General features: G+C 41.1%; 2 protein-coding genes across 2 annotated transcripts in view; both read right to left on the bottom strand.

Moving 5' to 3' along the window:
• Positions 1 to 18,325, bottom strand: part of LOC116832018 (serpin B10-like) — a 66,954-nt gene extending 48,629 nt beyond the window's left edge. The window contains exon 1 of the mRNA XM_075062815.1: positions 18,272 to 18,325. The gene's annotated coding sequence lies outside the window, so the exon portion shown is untranslated. The remainder of the gene's footprint in view (positions 1 to 18,271) is intronic.
• Positions 3,192 to 18,345, bottom strand: LOC116832020 (leukocyte elastase inhibitor-like). The gene is made up of 8 exons (XM_032792421.2): positions 18,272 to 18,345; positions 15,694 to 15,876; positions 12,541 to 12,612; positions 11,731 to 11,874; positions 9,340 to 9,457; positions 8,412 to 8,554; positions 6,485 to 6,640; positions 3,192 to 5,460 (listed from the first exon to the last, which is right to left on the bottom strand). The coding sequence occupies exons 2-8, from the start codon at positions 15,859 to 15,861 to the stop codon at positions 5,056 to 5,058; spliced, it is 1,206 nt and encodes a 401-aa protein (XP_032648312.1). The 5' UTR covers positions 15,862 to 15,876; positions 18,272 to 18,345; the 3' UTR covers positions 3,192 to 5,055.
• Between the last annotated feature and the right edge of the window lie 4,212 nt (positions 18,346 to 22,557).

The raw sequence follows: 22,557 nt of genomic DNA, 5'->3' as shown, positions 1-22,557 counted from the left end.
TAGAGTGGAAGAGGAGTCTGGGGAGGAGGAAGATGGCAGATCGTTGACCAGTACTGTATAGGGCACTGTCCATGCGGCACACAAACTCTGAAAGGAGAGAGACTCTAAAGTGACCTGTCAGGAAGGCCAAATCATGAGAAGAGATACCACCCAGGGCCATAGAAGCTGTTGGGAAGGGGTGCTAGATCAGTGTTTCTCAAACTGGAGTGGCCACTTGTGTAGGGAAAGCCCCTGGCGGGCCGGGCTGGTTTGTTTGCCTGCCCCATCCGCAGGCCCAGCTAATCGCAGCTCCCACTGGCCGCGGTTCACTGCTGCAGGCCAATGGGATCTGCTGGAAGCGGCGGAGGCCGAGGGACGTACTGGCCACTGCTTCCAGCAGCTACCCTTGGCCTGCAGTGGCGAACTGTGGCCAGTGGGAGCCACGATCGGCTGGACTTGTGGACGGGGCAGATAAACAAACCGGCCCACCAGGGGCTTTCCCTACACAAGCAACATCCCAAATTTGAGAAATATTATGCTAGATGGTGAGCTGCTACACCACACCCAGCCACAAGTGGTGCACCTGTCATGACTGCAACTGAAGCTAAGTTTCCAGCCATGTGCACAGACTGGCTTCCTGTTGCCTGCTCCAAACTCTTCTCTCCCAGTTCCTAGGGAGGTGCAACAAGCCCTAATTTAGAGGCAGAAGGCTGCTTTCTTGTTTCTCACCTCATATGTACAGAGTAGTTTGTAGCTTTCAACTTATTTCTTTTGCACATGTAAGGGGACTGTTATCCCCTTACTAACATTCAGTGGGGGTGTTTGGTTGCTAGCTCCCAGCACTAAAAGGGGAGGGATCGATGGCAAATCAGGACCCTGAGACTGACAGTCCCCAGGAACAATGGCGAGAGGCCAATGCTCCAGGTCAGCCTGATTGACAGGGCGGGCAGGCTAATCAAAGAGACAGAAGGCCAGGGTGGGTCCCGTCCTCCGTGTGAGCTGAAATTGCCTGGGTCAGACAGAGTGGGGCCGAGCTAAGGCGAGAGTAGGGGCCCAAGCTAAGCTGCTGGGAGCAGAGCTGCAACCCAAAAAGCCAGAGCAGAGCCCAGAGAGAGCAGACCTGCCCTGGGAGGGGAGCTGCAGCAACCAGAGCCAGAGGGGCCAGACAAGCAGCCCAGGAAGCAGGTGAGAGCTGAGAGAGAGTCACAGAAGCAGCCTGCAGAGCAGACCTGCCCTGGGAGCAGAGCTGTAGCAACTGGAGCCAGAGAGACCAGAGAAGCAGCCCAGGGTGCTGAAGACAGAGCAGCAGCAGCAGTTGTGCTGAGGCAGTGTGGAGCTGGGGCTGGAGCAGTCCGGAGCTGGGTGAGGTGAGCAGCTGGGGAGAGCGAGGGGGGACCCTGGGCAGTGGGCCCAGCACAGGGAGACGCCTCAGCCAAGAGGCTCTGCAGGCCAGACTTGGAGGGGGATCATAACCCTGACAGAGCAGGGTGACACTGGGGAGAAGGGTCCTGCCACCCAGAGCCTGAGAGTGTGTGGCCACCACCAGAGCAACTGTCTGACCCGCAGCGTCCCTGCAGCACAGCCAGAGCCTGAGAAGGAGGCCTGGGACCTACAAGAACTGCCCTGACATTCGAGAGAGACTGTTTGTAATGTTCTCTGCCACAGAGCAGGGTGATGTGTTTTCCTTTAACCTTTTCCACTTTTCCTTATTCTTTTTTTAAATTAATTGTTAATTAAATAACTTGTAGTTGCTTTAAATTGTATAATGTGATCAGTGGGTCAGGGAGGTGCGCGTGCAAACAGAATACCCCGGAGTGGGGACACCCTAGCCCCTGTCCTAGGTGACCACAGCAGGGTTGGGGGTTGAGCCCCCTAGGAATCCTGGGCCCAGCTTTGTTGGGGTTACGAGGACTCTGCCAGACAGCAGAGTGGAAGGGGAGTCCTCAAGGACAGGGAGGCCTCTGGGTAAAGGAAGTGGGAGTGAGGACTCAGATCCTTTCGCCAGCCCTCTTCACCGGGGTAGTGCAGAAGCCAGGAAAGTTCCCCACAATAGCGGGACCATTCCCCCGCTTACACATAGTTTTTCGGGGACATAAATTATGCCAAAAACTGGTCCTGGTAGATTATATTGGTTTATTAAAGAAACAATGTTTTAAAACTAACCATTTATGATTAGGAAACAGGGGAGTATAAAACTGGAAAATGAAACTGAGAAGCATTGCCAAAATATCAATATTATTAGTACTCACTTGTCCCTTAAAAATGATTAGAAGAAGGTATATGTTATATCTGTGATTGAGGAGAGCATCCATATTCAGGCAGCACTTAAATACATGCTAAGCACATGCTTGAGTCCCACTGCAATCAGTGGGACATAAGTACATGCCCAAGTGCTGTCTATATACTGTCTATCACCATGTGACCATTTATAGTAGTGTTCTACTCTTGCTGCTTCATTCTTATCACATGCACACAGGTATGTCTTCAACTTCTGTTCGGCTTATTTCCCTGCCACTACTGAAAATGATAAAATATGTAGTGATTTACTGAATCCTTGACTTGACAGCTGTATAGATGCATTGCAGTTGCACAAACTAAAAGGTCAAAAGCAAAATACAACTATAATACTTCACCAAAGAAAAGCCATAAAATTACAATCTCGAGAGCACTGCACAAAGACTTGTTTTCCCCAGTTGCCCTTTTGGAAGACAATTGGTTAATTACAATTTAGATTTTTCTGACAAGTCTACAGAAAATTTTAATTTCGTGTTAAACTCTAAATAACTGACAGGAAATTGCTACATGAAATTTGGAAGATCCCAAGTTTCCTGTCACAGTAGTCTCACAAATCATGGCAAACAATTGGACTTAGTCAAATTATAACCAATTAAATTATTTTAAAAACTGCTAATGCAACTGTGATGCTCCCCCGGGGTACCCAGGGTTCTGAGGCATCTCACCACCATCTGCCCTTAGCGTGAAGCAGCCATGTCTGTGCCTGCTATGGATCAGCTCCCTGAAACCAACAGCCTCTAGCTATACAAGCACTACCCTCCAGAACCCCTCAGGCCTTGTTCTCTCTGCACAAGTAGTGATGGACACACATCAACCCTTGAGTCCTCTGAGCATTCCCTGCAGTGTCTGATCCCTGATCCACTGAACACTCACAGAATTACTGGGCCTGCCATTCTCAAAGAAACACTACACACCAGTTTGTAAGATTCAACTCAGGATCATTCCTTTATTCCACACCACCACAGCACTTAGATGTGTTTATAATGAAAACAAGAATACATTTATTCTCAAAGACTAGAGATTCAAGTAATAGTGAGCAAGAATATTGGAATCAAATGGTTACATATAAAGCAAAATAACGCTCTTTCTATAGACTAGCTACATGTAACTAACAGGTTGACCTGCTGATGAAGAAACTTCTCACCCAAAGTTCTCTCCAGTGTTTTCAGCCCAGCCTGGCTGAGATTCCACCTTCATGAAGCAAATCTGCTGTCCATTTGCTTCCTAGCTGAGGGATGCCCCTGTGTCTTCTTTGCCCCCCAAATATAGTAGAGGTGCACCTCAAGATAAGGTTCTCCCTCCCTGCTCTTTTCTTCCTATTAGTTCCGGTCTGAAGTATTCACAATCTTTCATTTGCATTCAGTTCAGACTGGTAATAGGAGACTCATTGTGAATGAAACAACACTCAATTTACATGTAAATACATAGGTGGTTAAACATTTCGTGTATGACAAAAAACCTGTTTTTTACCTTTGCCGGTGACCAACCCCCAGGCACAGACTTTAAGAACATATATTCAATATAGATACACCATTCTTTACATAGTGTCCTCATATACATTTCACAACAACATTGATGAAGAGTGCAACACGGACTCTTATTTCTGACTCACATGACAATTCTTTTGAAGAATGAGAATCAGGAGAACCCTGGAGCCGTCTGCATCTCCTTGCCAGCTGGTATTAAGAGGTCCTTCGGTCACAGCAACATTATTGTTAATTTTCAATGCAGGCATCAGGAAGTACAAAATTCCCACAACATCCCTAACTCACACCCTGACTATAGAAGTTTGTATCAGTGTACAGTGTTAACTTTATATTCAAGTGCTAAAGGGTTAGACTCTGTTTTCCAACTCTCCCTTCTCCCTCTGCTCCACATCATGTTGGACAGTACTTTCCTCCACTGTAGTCCTACTCACTTCAGCAGGATTCCTTATGAAGTAAGCACAGCTCTCTGTGAGTACAGGTGTACGTCAAATGAATCATTACACAAAGTTCTGTATTAATTTAGTTTAAATGAATCATTACACAAAATTCTGTATTAATATGCCTAATAAGGAATCTATTCGTCAAAAAACGTTTCCTGAATATATTTTTTGTCTGTATTGTTACAGACATACTTGCAGACAGATATTTTGAAATTAATTACCAAAATAATTGAAACTGGCATGATTATTTTGTGTTTTTTTCACAAATAAAAAAGAAGTTTGTAGAATTTTAAAATATTGCGCACAGAGTTTTTAATTTTTTTGGCACAGAATTCCTCCAGGAGTAGTAAAGGTGGCAGAAGGGCAATAACAATAACTGTGAAAACAATGTGCCTGATTATTCACCTGTTACATTGCTACAACTTTGGGCCAGGTTCTCCACTGCGAGAGTTTGGGCAATGCTTGTGTTGATATCCATTCAGTTCAGGATGATTAATAAAATCCACAGTTCTTTATTTCACTACTAGTTATCAGAGCTCTGGTTCAAGGAGATTCCTAGTGATCTGGGACTTAGCAGAAGAGCCCTTCCTCAGTGCTGAGAGAATGGGACATTCTTTAAGTAAGAACCAGCAGCAAGTTTGCGGGGGAGGGAAACAGCAGACAAGGTAAGACTATAGTGCTAGTATCACAGTCCTGCCATGAGCATAGTGTGCATTTTCACCCATAACTATGGAGTCACTGTTTAGATACAGTGCAAGGAAAAGAGAAAATGAAGAGAATAACATTTCTGTTGTATTTTCTGTGCTATAGTTCCATGGCCTGGGATTTCTCTTGTTTTAATTAGAGATTTTCCTTTAAGGGGAAGAAAATCTACCATAGAAGAGAATGCATTTGGTTTTTTGGTGTCTGATAAAGAAGAGGAAAGGGTGATCAGCTACAAACTGTACAGGAATATGTAGTGAGGTTGTACTTATTCCAATTCCAGTTGCAGCTGCTGCCTCAGTGCCCTCTTCATTGACCTCTATATAAGCCTTGTGGACAACTTGACTCACAAACAGGGCATCTACTTTTGCCATTCCAGATAAATCTGATACTTCTGGGAGAAACACATCAGTCATTCCTAAAGCCTGTAAATATTCGTTAAGTTGAGCACTTGTCTCAATTTTGAACCGAGGAAGAGCCACCTCCACTTTATCTTCTTTCAAATGGTTGGGGCTAATCCAAGTTGATAATTTCTCATAGGTAAGTTCCTTTTCCAGCTGCAGGTATAAAGATACACAGGAATCAGAATCTTGTGGTTATGCATCAAAATCAATAAGACACGCAACTGTATGAGAAGGTGGGAAAAATGATTTTTCATTCACACTGTGGTAGCCACATCAAGCATGATTCTTACAATACTACTGGGATCAGTAGCATGACGTACACTAAGAGTATGTCTACAAAGGGATAAAAACCCCACAGCTGGCCTGTGTCAGCTGACTCAGGCTGCATGGCTGAAAAATTGCTGTGTGAACAATTCTATGCAGGCTGGAGTCCAGCCTCTGGGACCCTCCACCCTCACAGGGTCCTAAAGCTCGGGCTCCAGCCTAAGCCTGAACATGTACACTGCAATTTTTAGCCCCTCAGCTGCAGGGCTTTTATCTCCATGTAGCTGTAACCTAAAGATTTCCAAATAAGTGTTTGTCCAGTGTTGATTATAGAATCTTGTTTGCTTTTTTTTAATGTAAATATAATGACCACAATGCTGGGTCACCAGTGGGAGTCAATGGTGGTACTTCTAACTTCAGTGCTCAGACCTCTACCATTAAAGCTAAAGGGCTTGATCCTGCACCAGTGAAGTCAATGGGTGTTTTGCAATTGAATTGTATGGAAGAAGGGTTAGGGAGCTGGATCAGAGGTTAAGTCTGGCAGCAATATGTGGCAGACAGCCTCTGTGGATCTGCCGATGTGTTACCTATATTGTTTGCATTTATCATTCATTCATTTTTAGACTGGTCTGTGTGGGTATTAACTATTTAGAAAGGTTAATAATACAAAAGTGTAGCAATTAGGTATTAATTACATTGTCACTGTGCCCCACTGGAGAATAAAAAGGCTGGCTAATTGTTTATTTTCTGAAAATTCAGTAGACACAGGAACATAAGCAGCCTGCCTTCAGATTTACTATTCAACATGCAGCATGCTCTGCAACAAAGAAGAGGAAAGTAATTTTGTCCTATATTGTCTGTCCATGTTCATAATCGGGTTATGAGGTTATCATCGCATCATAGGTAACTTTACCTGTGTTAGACCCGTGTAGTCTTTTGGCAGCAGTATATACATACTCAGGTCACCGCCCTTGTATGGGAGTTCAAGCACCTGACAGTGATGCTCCTCTATTGTAGCTATTTTGTAGATGCCCTGATCGTACATCATCTGCACAGGTTTACTTGTAGTCTGAAAGCAGTGACAAGTGGTAACAAGTGAGAGACATACAACATATCATCCAGCATTAAAACATTTTTCCTTGTATTGCATCTTCACTTGGACTCAAATGCTGCAGTAGTTGTTCATGGCTAGATAATTACCTTCTGAAGAAAGATATAAAGTTCTCTTGAACCTCTTCGAACATCTCACAACACTTTCATCTCTATCTTGGACTCAAGGGAAAGGGGTCAGTGAAGTATTGGGTGCAGGGAGACTGGGAAACCCCATAAAGCCCATTCCCATGATCCAGAATTCCACCATGCTGCTTCTCCTCTGCCCCTTTAAAGCTAAAGTACCATTTATTATCTCCCTGTGCCAGCACACCCACCTCAAAAAGAATAAAAAGTTTAGAAGAGTTAATGCTATTTCAGAAGTTGCCATTGATATTGTGTGCCTCACAGTTTGGTTGTCCAACTTGAGAACCATGCTAAGGATATTAAAACTACAGGTTTTCATCTTTTCTTTAATTTAAATTTCCATTTAAAACATGTTCTCAGGTTAAATTGACCCATAAATTTACAAAACCTAAAAGTAATAGACATTTACAAAACAATTTAAAGAAAACAGGCTCCACTAGGAACAATTTTCCTTTAGCTAAACAAATGTTTCCCTGCAGTGTTACCAACCTATTTTTGCTACATTATGCTAATATGTGACCAACAGAAGGTGAAACTGAACTGAAGCAATACGAAGCTGGCTACTCTACATTCATTGCTCACACAAGATTGGGAGAGGGAGGGAGTGGCACAGGGACAATGTACAGAATGACACTTAAAAAAAAACACTTTCAATATTCAACCTTAATGAGGAGGGAGATCAGTCTGGTGACAGAATGTGGAAACTGAACACAGACTAAATGGATCTCTTGGTGGCAGTCATTGTAAATGTGGCAGCAGAACAACTCACTGAGGTCCGAATATAAAGCAAACCAGTTAAGGGTCTATGAAGAAAATGATTAGAGGCCAGACTATGGACTGCTCCAAATTAGGAGTGTAGTAGGGGAAGGTACAAGAAGCACCCTTGTGCTAGGGCTCTGCTCAGGGGCCAGTCGGTCTTTGCTCACGAGTGCTAATCTTTACACGGGTAGTAAACCTAACTGCACCTGCAGCCCCAAAAGGGAAGGGGAGAAAGCAGGGCTTTGTCCTGAATACTTCCATTCCTGATAGAAGAGCTGACGGGCCACAGAGAAGGGCAGATTCTTCAGCTTCTTAGGTTACGTCTACACTACCCGCCGTATCGGCGGGTTACAATCGATTGCTTGGGGATTGATATATCGCGTCTCATCTAGATGCGATATATCGATCCCCGAGCACGCTTATATCGATTCCGGAACTCCACCAACCCCAGCGGAATTGCGGAATCGACAGGGGGAGCCGCGGACATCGATCCCGCGCGGTGAGGACGGGTGAATAATCCGATCTTAGATATTCGACTTCAGCTATGTTATTCACGTAGCTGAAGTTGCATATCTAAGATCGATTTTTCCCTGTAGTGTAGACCAGCCCTTATACACTGATTTCCCCTGTGCCCCAGGTGGCTTTGTGAGGCATTGTTCCTGTGTCAGGCATGATGCGCTTTCCTAGCAGAAGCTTTGGGAAACAGCTCCCTCTTCACCTCCACAGCTGGTCCCTAGGCCATAATAGAGCCCTAGATTTAAGTAGGCCGTTGTAGCTCCCCATTGTCTCCCAACCATGTAAAACAATAGGAGCAATGAAGTGATATGTGTATTTCTGTAATCTACCTTGTTAATCTGAAAAGGTCTTTCTTTGGTGTTTTCTTTCTTAAATTCCACTGCCCATTGCCCTTTGAAGTAGACAGCATTCACGAGAACTAACACAGTAGCAGCAGAAAGACTGTCTTTGGCAAAGAGATTCTTGATTTTACCTTAAAAAATGAGACAAATTATTTTGTGTTGTCAGTTCAGTAACTCTAGTTCCATTTATCTGTTGTAATAACATAGATGTACATTGCATGTATGTAACTGTGTATAAGAATATAAACATGATACTAGACACACATGAAAGATGTTAGACTGACAGGCCTGACAGGCTGAAGTCCTCTATCTATTCACAGAACAAGTGCAACACAAAGAGCATTTCTGTAGCTTCCGTACACTGACACACTGATGTGCCTCAAGTGACCAATGGAGAACAGATGTCATCTCCCAAAATGGCCATTTTATTCTTTGCTTCTCCTGACTAATCTTGGCTCCAGGTCAAATTTTAAGTAGGGCGCTGTCATTTACCTTATCTGGAGAGGAGCTCATAAATCAAGGTACTTTTTGAAGGTCCCCTCTCCTTGCCCAATACCTCTTGCATCTGATTGGATAATACATTAAGCTCCATGCAATCAGACACACAGGTGGTCTCATCCAGCACCCACTGAAGTCAGAAAGAATTCCTGTTGATTTCAATGGGTGTTGGACTAGGTCCAGAGTCTGCTGGCTACTCTGTTCTCAAATATGTTTTCTTTGTGGGAATTAATGACCCATCTTCAGGTCACTCAGGTGGTCAAATTGCTGAGAGCTGCCACTGCAGCTCCATACTGGGAATGCTTCAATTATGACAAAATATTGTTCTCCTCCAGGTTTTTAAGCACATTGTACACTTTACCTCATTGATTTTTATTAAATACCAAGAAATAGCACCCAATGGCTGACTTGTCCTTACCCTTTGTAAAGGTTTCAACCCACAAATTTATCTGCTTTCTGGTTTCCTCTGCAGCATTCAGAAAATCAGATGGTTTCAATTCAGCCTGGTATAACTTTTGTATGCAGGACAGGTATTCCTGTACAATAAGAGAGAATGTCAGAACAATACATCAGAAAACAGGTTTCTTTTTAGGCTGTCTCCTGAATAAAATAAAATAAAATAAAATGTCCCTGTTTTTTAGTTCTGCAACACTGCAAGAAATATACAAAATATTCAAAAGTGTGTTTGTACATGCTAGAGACAGTGTGAGGACTAGCAGAATGGGTGGCGCATAGGGATACAGGGCCACATGGGTTTGGACAATTTACATAAAACAGTCAAACACTGAAACTCTTTGAAGTTCTGCCAGCTGACTGACTGTGCCACAGACTCATTGTATGACCTTGAGAAAGTCATTTAATCTTTGTGTTTCAGTTCCCCATCTGTGAAATAAGGATAGTGTTACTGCTTTTCTCCTACGTCGGCATCTGTTCTGTCTATTTATATTGTAAGTTTTGGGGCAGGGACTGTCTTTTACTATGTTTCTATATCATTCTAGCACAAGAGGGCCCTGACCCTGGTTGGGGCCCATAGGTTTTACTACTGTATAAATAATAATGACTACTCACCAGATTTAAGGAGTTCTGCTGTGGTGAGGCTGGTGTTTGCGTTTGCATGGGATCTTGTTATGTAAGGCTGATTTACTCTCTGTTTTTTAGATGCAATAAACACATTTATCCCCCTGCAACCTATCCACTTTAGCAGGCATTTACAGAACATCAGGTTCTGGTTACCCAATGGAAGGTGGACCTAGGTCTCTCTTGAATAACCAGAATGTCTGGTTGTCACAAGTCCTCTCGTGGTCCTTAAATGGCTGCTTATGCCCTAAAGGACTGGGGGACTATTTTCACATAGGCCACTTTCTACTCCCATTCAGTAGAAAGATCTGATAGATGCTGCCTCCTCTTGCAGCAACCAATCCTTAGGTCTCTCAAGTTTATTTGCCATCATGGGTGGACTGCAGAGCAGGAGAAACTGGTGGAACAGGACCCACTACAGGTCTTTCTGTTAGTTCTACAGGTAGAACCCAGAATTTATCCTGGAACTAGAAACCTATATATATTGTCTCGCCGCTTCTGTCCCAGTCTAACCTAGTGTGTCTGTGACTGTATATTTATATGTAATTCATGAATGTTTTAAAGCACTGTCCTGTAATGTTTCTTTTTCCCATCAGCCAAAATAACTAACGATGACTTCAACCATACTTCCGCGTGAAATTTCAAACTAGAAGCAAATTTTGGAAGCTGATTTGAGAAAAGTTTTTGGGCCTATGAAATTTCACACAAATGAAATGGCGAGGCCTTGTAAATAATGTGAAATTAATTGGTTAAAAATCTAGCATGAACCCCAGAACACAGTGAGCAATTTTATTGAATTTGCATGAGCCAGAATAATTCTGGCTCACTTTCCCATCACTGTGTTGCTTCTAGGGTGCTAACAAGAGTAAAAAGCTTTAAAATCTTAATTTTGTCAGTGACACAAGCAAATACAACTCTGAATATATATCTGAGTATCTGGTGCCATGATTAAACAATTACTTTTTTGACTATAACAACTTTTGACTATAAACTTTATTTTGCTGTTGATGTACTGAAGTAATTATGTAAGTAATAGTTACAAAGCTGAAGACAAACATGGGTAACAATAATGTACTATATAAAACAGCTTTTCAGGGTAAGGTTTACATAACACTGTCTCTTTATTATATTTTTGTACAATGTCTAGCCCAGTGAGACCCTGGCCTGTAGGCACTACCATAATGCAAATAGTAATAGCAAACATTTACTTTCATGTATCAGAGGGGTAGCCGTGTTAGTCTGGATCTGTAAAAGCAGCAAAGAATCCTGTGGCACCTTATAGACTAACAGATGTTTTGGAGCATGAGCTTTTGTGGGTGAATATTCACCCACGAAAGCTCATGCTCCAAAACGGCTGTTAGTCTATAAGGTGCCACAGGATTCTTTGCTGCTTTTACATTTACTTTCAGTGCTGTTCAGCACACCTAATTACAGTTAGGTTCCAATGCTCTGTGACTGGGGACAAATGAGCAGAGCCTGTAACTAAGCCATTAGACTGAAGTTATCTTAAACATTCTATTCTGGAACCATATGGATTTATTTTAAGATGACGGGTTGTTCTGCCCTACTATTCAGTAGCCCCATGGGATCAACTCCACCCCTTGTCTAAGTGGACACACCTCCCATCCAAGTCAGCAGAAAATGGGACCTCAATTGAACTAAGCCCATGTTGTTCATCCCTATCTGTCCTACAATGTCACAAGCCATGAATGTGATCCTCAGTGCAACTCACCTGAAGAAAATTGAATGTCCTTTCTCCATACAGTCTGTTGGCATTAGCCAGCTCGTAGGAAGTGGTGGGTTTGTTGATTGCTGAGAAGATGTCATGAAACTGGGAATGAATCCCTCTAGGTATATCACACTGATCACCAGGAACCTTCAAATAACACAAAGTTGTTGTAGTTTATTTCTGACTCAAGAAGGCTGAGAGTAATAGAGGCACTACTTTTTAAAAAAAATAATTGTTCTCCTATGAAACCATTCGGATTCAATAACTTAACTAGCTTTGCCTTCTCTGACTTGTTCTTATTTCTGATGTCTGGAGATCTATGGAGCAAAAGCCCTGTTATAAAGACTAAGGAATCCATGGTTCTTTTGGGATGTTCCACTTGTTACTTATGGAGCACTACACATGCGAATTTGTTGAACAGTGAAAAATGTTCAGGTTAGTAGAGTTGCAAATGTTTTCTGTGTGTCTGATTTATACATGCACATGGGCTCATGGTAGGAGCCCACTGAAATAGCAAGATGCAAACTGAACTTATCACTTGTGAATGCAGTTGCAATTATGGCATCCACAAATCAAGCATATAATTGTATAGCATTTTCAATTAAAAAAAATCCTAAACCTTACTCTTTGCTATCTTGTATACATTTTTATCCTTCCCCCTACTGTCACCAGCATCACAGCATTCCCCCCCCCCACCCCATTTTTATGTTATAATTCTAATCTGCCAATTTTGAGTTTAGGTTCAAATTCTCCAGAGTTTGTCCAACTTCAACATTTGTTCTAAGATACCAGCAGTTGTTCTAAGATACCAACATCACTTGTTGCTTCTGAAGATCTTCCTGTTCCTGGATTTTCATTTTCTCTAAGTTCAGTGAAGCGAAGAACCTGAGATAGAAATGTAAGATTGCAACAGTCATATACAATATTGATTTACTTATGACAATATATAAAACTGAACTTGTCATGAGAAAATTCAGTTGTCTGTCTTACCTACTGTCCTTTCTGTTGGAGATGGACATCATGATGTCAAAAGGCAGCTATTCTCAACTTTTATCACTGGATGCCCCAGTGCATCCATTGACATCAAAATCAGCAGGCCATTTGGTGAATACTACTTAAAATCACCAAAAGGGCAAGTTATATTTCTATGATTGTGGAACTCACTTCCTATTTCTGCCATAATATTCAGTTTTTACACCTTTTTACACTATGTTGAAATAGGGCAATAAATTCAGTAGGTGTTCTGCAGGCATGTAGCAATCTGCAATAGTGGATCCTATCGCAGGATTAGGACTTGGATAAAAGTTTATTATTTAAAAACCTACATTTAAGGAACAATCTCAAAATGAGTGGAAATGCTTTCAGAGTTTGCTATGTTTAATTCCAACAAATGCAGTGTTTGTTTGTCAAATGTAGAGTTAGGTCCGCCCATATTTAAGTGGACAGGAGTTTTACCAATGACTTCTGTGGCAATAGCATTGGAATCTGTTTTTTGTTTTTTTTTAAATTTCATTCCTCTTGTGTGCATATTCCTTTACAGTTGCTAACTGTATTTGGTCCCATGTCTAGCCTTCACAGCAAAATATCTGTCTGGAAGTTCTAATAATGACAGTTGTATTCAAAGACTGATAACACATGATTCTTGATTAGTACTAACTCCTGTGCAATCCAAGCTTTTTCCAATGAAAAATGTGACTCACATAGGCTCATGGGATCCAAAAAATAGGTTAAACTTTTGCTAAACTAGATATTCAAATTATATTTTTATAACTACTACCAAACTTGTGACACTTCAGCATTAGTAAATCTGATGCTCAGCATGTTCGTAGTAAGCAACTAAAAAGGACCCTGCATCTGAGATATACACATTTCTGAAATAACCATGTAGGCTACATATCTCTCTTTTGATATAATGCACAAGACAGAAATGACACCAGACAGTATGAGTAAAATGAAGATGAGGGTCTGGAAATTGCAAATATTGAGGAAATATTTCTCTGGGTTTTATCTGAGATGAACTCTTCTGCTGGGCTGAGCTATTGGCCAAGAGGCTCAAACATATGCTTGCTCTTTATAAATATATCAGAGGAATTAATATTAGGGAGGGAGAGGAATTATTTAAGCTTAGTATCTAAGTGGACACAAGAACAAATGGGGATAAACTGGACACTAGGAAGTTTAGACTCAAAATTTTAGACGAGGTTTACATAACCAGTAGAGGAAGCTGAAGTTCTGGAACAAGGCCTTTCCAAGGTCAGTGGGGGACAAACATATCTTTGATTCAAGACAAGTATGATAAGTTAGGAAGGGAATGGTATGATTGGGATAGGCTATTTTGCAATTAAATTTTGGGCAACTGAATCTTTGATTATCAGCAGGTAGTGGCCCAAGTGGTCTGGTGGTGGGGATGTTAATGGGATCGGGATTGAGCGTACTGGAGAGAATTCTTTCCCTGGGTGCTGGCTTGCAGTGATACTCAACATATCAAGACTACAGATCTCACGACAGATATATATATAGAGATAGAGATCAAAAATCCCACAAAACTAAGTGATTGACGCACAAGATGAACATAATTAATACTATCGCATCTGTAACGTCATCACTCTGAGACCATCACACATCTACACATACCAATATGATTGGGCTAATTTAGCTAAAACGAGTCAGGGAAAAAGATCTTGGCGTCATCAGTTGAGCTAATCTCTGAAGATGTCCAACGCAGTGGTGCCAGAGGTGGTCAAAAAAGCAAACAAGATGGATTAGAATCATTAAAAAGGGGATAGAGAATAAGACTGAGAATATATTATTGCCCGTATAATATATATACCATGGTACCACCCACATCTCGAATACTAGTGTACAGATGTGGTCTCCTCACCCTCAAAAAAGATATTGCTAGCAACTAGAAAGGTTCCGAAAAGGTAACTAAAATGTATTAGGGGTATGGGAGAGGATCCCATATGATAGAAAGAAATTAAAGAGGCTAGGCCTCTTCCGCTAAATGGAAAGAGGAGACGAAGGGGGGATATGATAAGTTTGGTATATAAAATCATGAGTGATGGTGGAAAGTGGATAAAAAGATAGTTATTTAGTTATTCCCATAATACAAGAACTTTTAAAAGGGGTCACTCAAATGAGGGTCACCAAATGAAATTAATAGGTAGCAGGTTTAAAACAAATAAAAGGAAGTTCTTCTTCACACAGCGCACAGTCAACTTGTGGAACTCCTTACCTGAGGAGGTTGTGAAGGCTGGGACTATAACAATGTTTAAAAGAGAACTGGATAAATTCATGGTGGCTAAGTCCATAAATGGCTATTAGTCTGGAAGGGTAAAGAATGGTGTCTCTAGCCTCTGTTTGAAGACTTCAATAACTCAGACATACGTTAGGGGGTTGTTATAGAAGTGGATGGGTAGGATTCTGTGGCCTGCTTTGTGCAGGAGGTCAGACTAGATGATCATAATGGTCCCTTCTGACCTTAAAGTCTATGAGTCTATCCCTCCAGGCCAAAATAGACCAATCTCAGCAGAGGGTAAGTGAAGCTGCAACATAGGCCTTTGTCTCACAAACAATAACCTACCCAAGTACCATTATGCACAACTCGTGTATGTAATGACACACATGTATGGAATGGTTGCAAGATCAGGGATTGAGGGGAAAAATCTCTTGTTCTTGGGCTGAAAATAATATTTCCAGTTCACAATTACGTTCTCAGCCTGCAGCTTCTGCCAGGCATCCTTTCAACTCCATAAAGTTCAATTCCATTCAATATAGAATTGCCTTTCAGACTGTTACTAGGGTAATTGCTGCTTGTGCAGGCTTTATTACACATAGAAAAGAAAACTGCTCTTAGTTACAAGAAAAGAAAAGGCTTGAGGAGCTCAGGTAACACTGAACATGGTAATGGTCTGCCACTGTTGAACAAAAATGAAGGTATAAAACAAATGATTTATTGATGTCTACCTTTTGTATCTGGGCGGCAGTATTACCTCTGGCCCCAAGAAGGACCATGCCCAGGGCAGCTGAGATACTCAGAGGAGAATGGATGATATTTTCAGATGGATGATCTTCATTCAGTACTTTGAAAAAGTCAAGGCAAAATTTGGTAGTTGCTTCACTGATGGAGCTCATTGTGAAAATGAAAAGCTGCAGAGGAAAAAAATAAACCAAATCAACAGAGTTCAACAGTCTCTTTTCTCAACCTCTTACTGCATCAGAAGGTTTCTGTGGCTTTCTTGTTAGTTATACACAAGTGTCTAGCCTCAGGGTGGAAATGGGCATAAGTGCTAGGAAGACTGTGATACAGACTTTTAAAAAAAGAATTCCCATTAAGAAAACAGCCTCATCTCCAATTCTCCACTCAGGAAACTGAGACTATCCGTTTTCTTCCACTTCTGCGGATAATATACAACACTACAATGAGTAAAATCTTCTACCAACACAGTTTCTTGGAGCAATGAAACACGCTGATGCATCTCCCCATCTGACTTCAGAGGAGTTACTCATGATTTACAGCAGTATGAGTTCAAAATCAGGCTTTCTGAGAGGGATTATTGGACGCTTCAATTTCTGTTTGTATGTGATCAGGGCCACATTAGGCTGTCTTTTGCACCCAGATATAGCTAGAGCAACTTCGGAGGAGTGAATCCAGATATACACAGGTGTAAATGAGAGCCCAATTTGACCCCTGGTGTCTAGGTAACAACAACAGACGATGGGTAGAGAATGAACTGATTAATATGCGATAAGGTATCACTGAATCAGCTTATTCTATTGTAAAAGAAATATACACTATGTAAGATGTGTGAACATCTATTTATTGCAATACATTTTCCAGTTGGGGTTGACTGATAGGAACATTATACTCTAATCTTTCTCCATTAACTGTGAAAAGGGATACCCTTGATTTCTTCCCAGGGAGGTATTCCAAGACTTTCACAAATAGATAAAAAGACCTGCATGAAGTTTTTCTGACACATAGTTTATCTGCTAAAAATTGTAATCTTGGTCAACCTGAAACTATTCACAAATTTGACACAAATTTACCAAAGAGTTTGGGCCAAAAAAACATTTCAGGTTGGATTTGTTAAGTGGCTGGTGCTGTGCTCCTTGGCCCCTCTTTATCTTTAGCCCAGTATATAGGCAGTGGCATAAATATCCTCCATATTTATAGCTGTAAAACAGTATCTCTTTTAGACAACTGCAATTTAGTTGTGGTTTCCTGCTGACTTTGGTTTGCAGGAACCTGTGAATATCCTATCTTAATGTTCTTCTTTGCTAATGATTTGCCAGATGGACTTACAACATTCTTCATTTCCTATAAGCATGTAGTGCATCAATATGGAATTCAGTACTATCATGAAAAAAAAATCCTTGATTTGTCTTTATTCAGAACTTGTACTGTCTAAATTCCCATTGCAGTTGGTGTAAAGTTTGGCCAGATTAAGGACTAAGGAAATACTAGGGGTCAGATTCTGATATGTGGACTGAAACTGAGTAGTGCCTTCCTCTTATAGTAGTCCAATTTCTAAGACCCTTACGGATGTTGAATAGGACTTTCTCCTGGAGTAGTCCTGTTCATTTCAATGGGACTACTCAAGCAGTGAGTTGCTACTCACTTTCAGAATCTGATACCCTCAGGGATTTGGGGTGAAATCCTGGCTCAGTTGACAATAAACACACAACTCCAGTTGAATTAAGTAGGTCCACGATTTTACCTTAGTCTCCAACTTGTGTTGTTTTCTCTGTATAGGGGCAAACAAACTTTCCTCAGAAACTGGAAAATGTTTCTAGTTGACAATAATTCCAGACTCCCTTAGAATATCTGACTTCTAGTCTCTGCTGTAAATTGATCCTTATCCAAATACTTGTTTGACACGCAAATCATGCATGGTCTTTATTATTATTTAAAGATTGATTTCAATAGGACTTAGTCACCTAACTTGCTTAGGTGCTTTTGAAAATCCCAGTACACACCAATATACATCTTTAGTTGCCTAAATACCTTTGATCATCTGGTTCTCAGGCCTTGGCCTCTTAGGTTTCTCTGACTGTCAACATGGTTCATTATGGAGTATCCAAACACATACTAAGTCATGGATTCTTTTGTCATGAGAAGTCAAACAAGAAGGTGGCAAACTAAAAATATCTTTTTTCTTCCCCCTCAGATGAACAACAATTTAGTCCTTGGCCCATGAATTTTCTGTATTGTGCCATCTCAGAGAAAGAACTACAACGTGCAGAGATTTAACCTTATTTATCCAATTCAAGATTTTGAGGAACAAGATTGTCATCTACTCAAGAAAATTCTTCTTTTGATTCATCTTGCCCCATATCAGCATCTTTTCTTAAAACTCTGCAAGTTTATAATACTTACACTCTGTTTCTAAAAACAGAAATCTAAACTAAACTCACCATGAAAATGTTCAAGCCCTGTTTTACTGCCTGACATGGATATTATCATTTAATCTGCCCAGGGTTTTACTAATTCAGAATAAGTTTCAAAGAAAGCTAATTGTGTCTACACAAATATCTATATTACCTTAGAGTCCTGTGAGAGAGAAGGAATTATTTGTGTCCTCGGCCAAGTTCTGGATCTGTTTGTTAGGCAATTGATATGTTTAGATATATAGAACAGTTGCACTTCCTTCCAGCCTACATCATCCACTCTTACAAGTCTATCTGTTTCACCACTTACACTTACACCTCCTCCCCACCAATTTCCAGAAGTTTCTGTTGTAATGTTTGTCTTGATTGTTGACATACCATATATTTGTTTGGCAATAAATAAGTTTAGAAATAAAATGAGATTGCACCTTTCTTTCCTTCTAGCCTATATTCTCCACCCCTAGTGCCTAATATGTTTCCCCACCTAAGGCTTCTCTTCCTTCCAACCACTTTCCAGAAATTATTGCTGTAAAGTTTGATCAGATTATTGATCCATTGTATATATTTTAAACAGAAATCTTAAAGATTTAGAAGATGAATACAATGATCTTATAAGAGCTGGTATTTTAGACATAGGATAAGCAAAAATAACACCAAGTAGCCTATTGTAAGAATGGCTGGTGATGTTGTCCATTGCAACTCTCTTCTGTTTAAAATAAGGACAGCTAGTGTTTAACTTACACCAAACAACACAAATGTCTGTCTTTCTGCTGGATGGGTGTTCTTTGTGGCCTGATTCTCCAGTGCATTATTCCAGTTTTAAACCAGTGTAACTGCACAGATATCAACTGAGGCGTATCAGTGTAAAAGTGGAGTAATGCAGGGATCAATTAGGGCTTGTGACTCCACATCCTCATTTAAAACGATTAGGAATATAGATACTGCCATGCCAGATCAGACAAACAATCAAACTGAACCTGGTATTCGGTCTCCAGTCCAGCAGTGACCAATATCAGATGTTTAAGTGGAGGATGTAAGACTCCCAAAATGGGGTTGTGAAAGAATGCATGGAGTGAGCGCTAAAATATTCCCATGTCAGAAGCTTCTCTCTAATTCAAGGCAGCTGTGGTTGCTCTCTGTACTGAAGGATGAGGGCTAGTAACCCTTTTTAATTTAAAGGCTGGACTAAAGGACATCCTTTGATACACAAACTGCCTGCATTCAGTGCACTGGATGCTGAAGTGTAGAAACATTTTTTTTAAATCAAATGTTTGTTTGTTTATTTCATGCAGAGACCCACCATGAAAATTAATAGCTCATGTACAGCCAAGAGTTCCCTCTCTCCAAGATAGCAGAAAAGGAATTCTGAAATAAACAGGTACCTTCATTCTGCATAGGTTGGTCTTGTATTTTGAAAATCCAAGTCTGTTAGCTGTGTAAAGGAGCCCTTTTCTTGAAAGTGTGTCTGGGCAGACATATACCATAAAAGCAACTTCTTTGGGGTTACATTTTAGCACACAGCTTTATCATATTATATTCAACAGGAAAGTATTTAGATGGAATGTGTTTGTGCAGTCATAGCAAGTATAATAAAATAAATAAACCCTTATGTAACATTATTTCATGTTTGTTCATTTCCCATTCAGGAAGCAGTACCAAGAAGAAAGGTGTGCGCTGCTTCCTAGAAGCATGGACTTCCAAGGTGCTTGCAAGCAGGTGGGAATATTTTCAATATACCTGGAGGTTCACTAGTGTACCCAGTTTATTTAATCTCTCCCTTGAATTCAAAGAGTTAGGACAGGGGCCAGCAACCTTTCAGCAGTGGCGTGCCGAGTCTTCATGTATACGTTCTAATTTAAGTCTTCGCGTGCCGGTAATACATTTGAACATTTTTAGAAGGTCTCTCTATAAGTCTATAATATATAACCAAACTACTGTTTGTTTGTAAAGTAAACAAGGTTTACTTTAAACAAGGCAAACTGTTTGTATGTAAAGTAAAACAAGGTTTTCAAAATATTTCAGAAGCTTTATTTAAAATTAAATTAAAATGCAGATCTTATTAGTTTAGTGTGATCCTTGTGCTTTCTTTTCCTTGCTGAGTTTTCCAGTATCTGGTGGCATCTATTTAGATACTTTAAGCTGCACACAGGCGTTGAGTTATAAGTTGATAACCAGCTGGCAGGAGGTCAGTGGTTGGAACCCCAAATTGGCAGCTGAGGTGAGTGGACCTGGCAGCTGGTAGGGCTGAGCAGGGGCAGAAGCCTGGACCCTGTCTGGCAGGGGGCCTGCACTGGAACTCCAACTGGAAGCAAGGTGAGTGGGGCTGCGGAGGGGCCCCGGCTGGCAAGGGGCCAGCAACCAGAAACCCAGAGCAGCTGTGGGCTGAGCGGCTCAGCCTGCCACCGTTCTGGGGTTTCCACCACCGGCTCCTGCCAGCTGGGGTCTTAGCCCGCTGTCGGACTGGGGTTTTGGCTGCCAGCTCCTGCCAGCTGGGGTCTCAGCCTGAGGTTCCTTCCCCCAGGCCAGCAGCGGGTACTGAGTGTGGCTGCAGCGGGGGGGAACCCCGGCTGGCAAGGGGCCAGCAGTGGGAACCCCGGAGAGGCAGCACACTGAGCAGCTCCCTTATTTAAATATCACTTCCTTATTTACTTTCTCCACACCAGTTATGATTTTATAGACCTCTATCATATCCCTCCTTAGTCATCCCTTTTCCAAGATGAAAAGTCCCAGTCTTATTAATCTCTCCTCATATGGAAGTCATTCCTTACCCCTATTCATTTTTGTTACCCTTTTCTGAACCTTTTCCAATTCCGATATATCTTTTTTGCAATAGGGCAACCACATCTCCACACAGTATTCAAGATGTGACCATACCATGGATTTATATAGAGGCATTATGATATTTTCTATCTCATTATCTATCCCTTTTTTAATGATTCTCAAAATTCTGTTATCCTTTTTTTTTATTGCTGCTGCGCATTGAGTGGATGTTTTCAGACAACTATCCACAGTGACTCCAAGATCTCTTTCCTGAGTGGTAACAGCTAGTTTAGAACCCATTATTTTATACGTATAGTGGGGATTATGTTTTTCAATGTGCATTACTTCGCATTTATCAACATTGAATTTCATCTGCCATTTTTTTGCCCATTCACCAAGTTTTGAGAGGTCCTTTTGTAGCTCTTCATGGTCTGCCTGGGACTTAACTGTCTTGAGAGTTTTGTATCATCTGCAAATTTTGACATTCACTGTTTACCGCTTTTTCCCAAACACTTGCAAGCAGTCTACAAACAAGAAAAAATGCCAGTAGAAATGTAAAGATTACAAAACATTTACATTCAAATGGTTTATTGCATTGCTAGCCATGCCTATGTTAAGTCAGTATAATTCATGAGACTGTGGACCATATCCTCATCTGGTACAAACGGCCAAGCTCCATTGACTTCAGTGGGGGTGGTCCAATCTGCACTTACTTGTGTACTCTTTGTATGCCTGCACAGGTAATTGTTTTATTCCTGAGATGTATTTCTCTATATCAAACTTATTCTTCTGCTTTGTGGTTGTATTAAGATAAAGTGCAATTTGCAATCATTGGAAAAAGCAAGCAGTGCATTTTAATTGTGCATTTGAGGGTCGTAGCCAAATATTATCATTATCGAGTCCTCTAACCACATGAACAGAAGAGAAAAATTCTTAGTAATTTGCATTATTTGTTGTCCCCCAAGCTACAAAGACTGGCCAATAATATAGGAAAGTGAAGTAAAATTACCCAAGCTATCACACTTGACAAGACATCACACTTGAGGTGATGTCTTTGTGGTATAGTCCTGCTGCTGCAAGACCCTGTTTAACAATAGAAATCTGAGTGGTTATGGGAAGCAGACTCTGCCAAAGAAGAGGATGGTCTAAGTTTTATTGTGCCTGATGAAGAAGAGGAGAGGGTGATCTGCTGCAAACTGAATAGCAGAAATGAGACTTTGTGCTGTCATAGAAGCTGCACTGGCAGCTGCAGCCTGAGTGCCTTTTTCATTGATATCCACAAAGCACTCATGAAAAGTATTTGACAAAACCAGATCATTTTTCTCAGACATCCCTTTGAAATCAGCTCGCTTCTAACTGAAGGCATCTCGCATCCCCATGCTGCTCAAAGTAGATTTGAGGTCATAACTCTCTTCCATTTTGATCCTGGGCAGATACACATCCACTTCAGTTTTCTCCATCATTTCTGAGCTGGTCCATCTGGATAATGTCTCATACGACCAGTCTCTTTCTAGCTACAGTTAATTAAAAAAGAGAGAATCAAAAATTACACAGTGAAAATGAAACTTCCTTAACATTGATGTCCTTCATAATCCTAAATGGAGAAACTATAGAGATGGTTTACAAATATAGTGAAGATCACTGAAAAGCTTCTGGCTAGTTTACAGGTGTCTTCTCAAC

The sequence above is a fragment of the Chelonoidis abingdonii genome, chromosome 2 (genome assembly GCF_003597395.2).
Source record: "Chelonoidis abingdonii isolate Lonesome George chromosome 2, CheloAbing_2.0, whole genome shotgun sequence".
In the NCBI taxonomy this organism is placed as follows: domain Eukaryota; kingdom Metazoa; phylum Chordata; order Testudines; family Testudinidae; genus Chelonoidis; species Chelonoidis abingdonii.
Note: the sequence above shows the minus strand (reverse complement) of the source record. Positions and strands in the feature narration are given on the sequence as shown.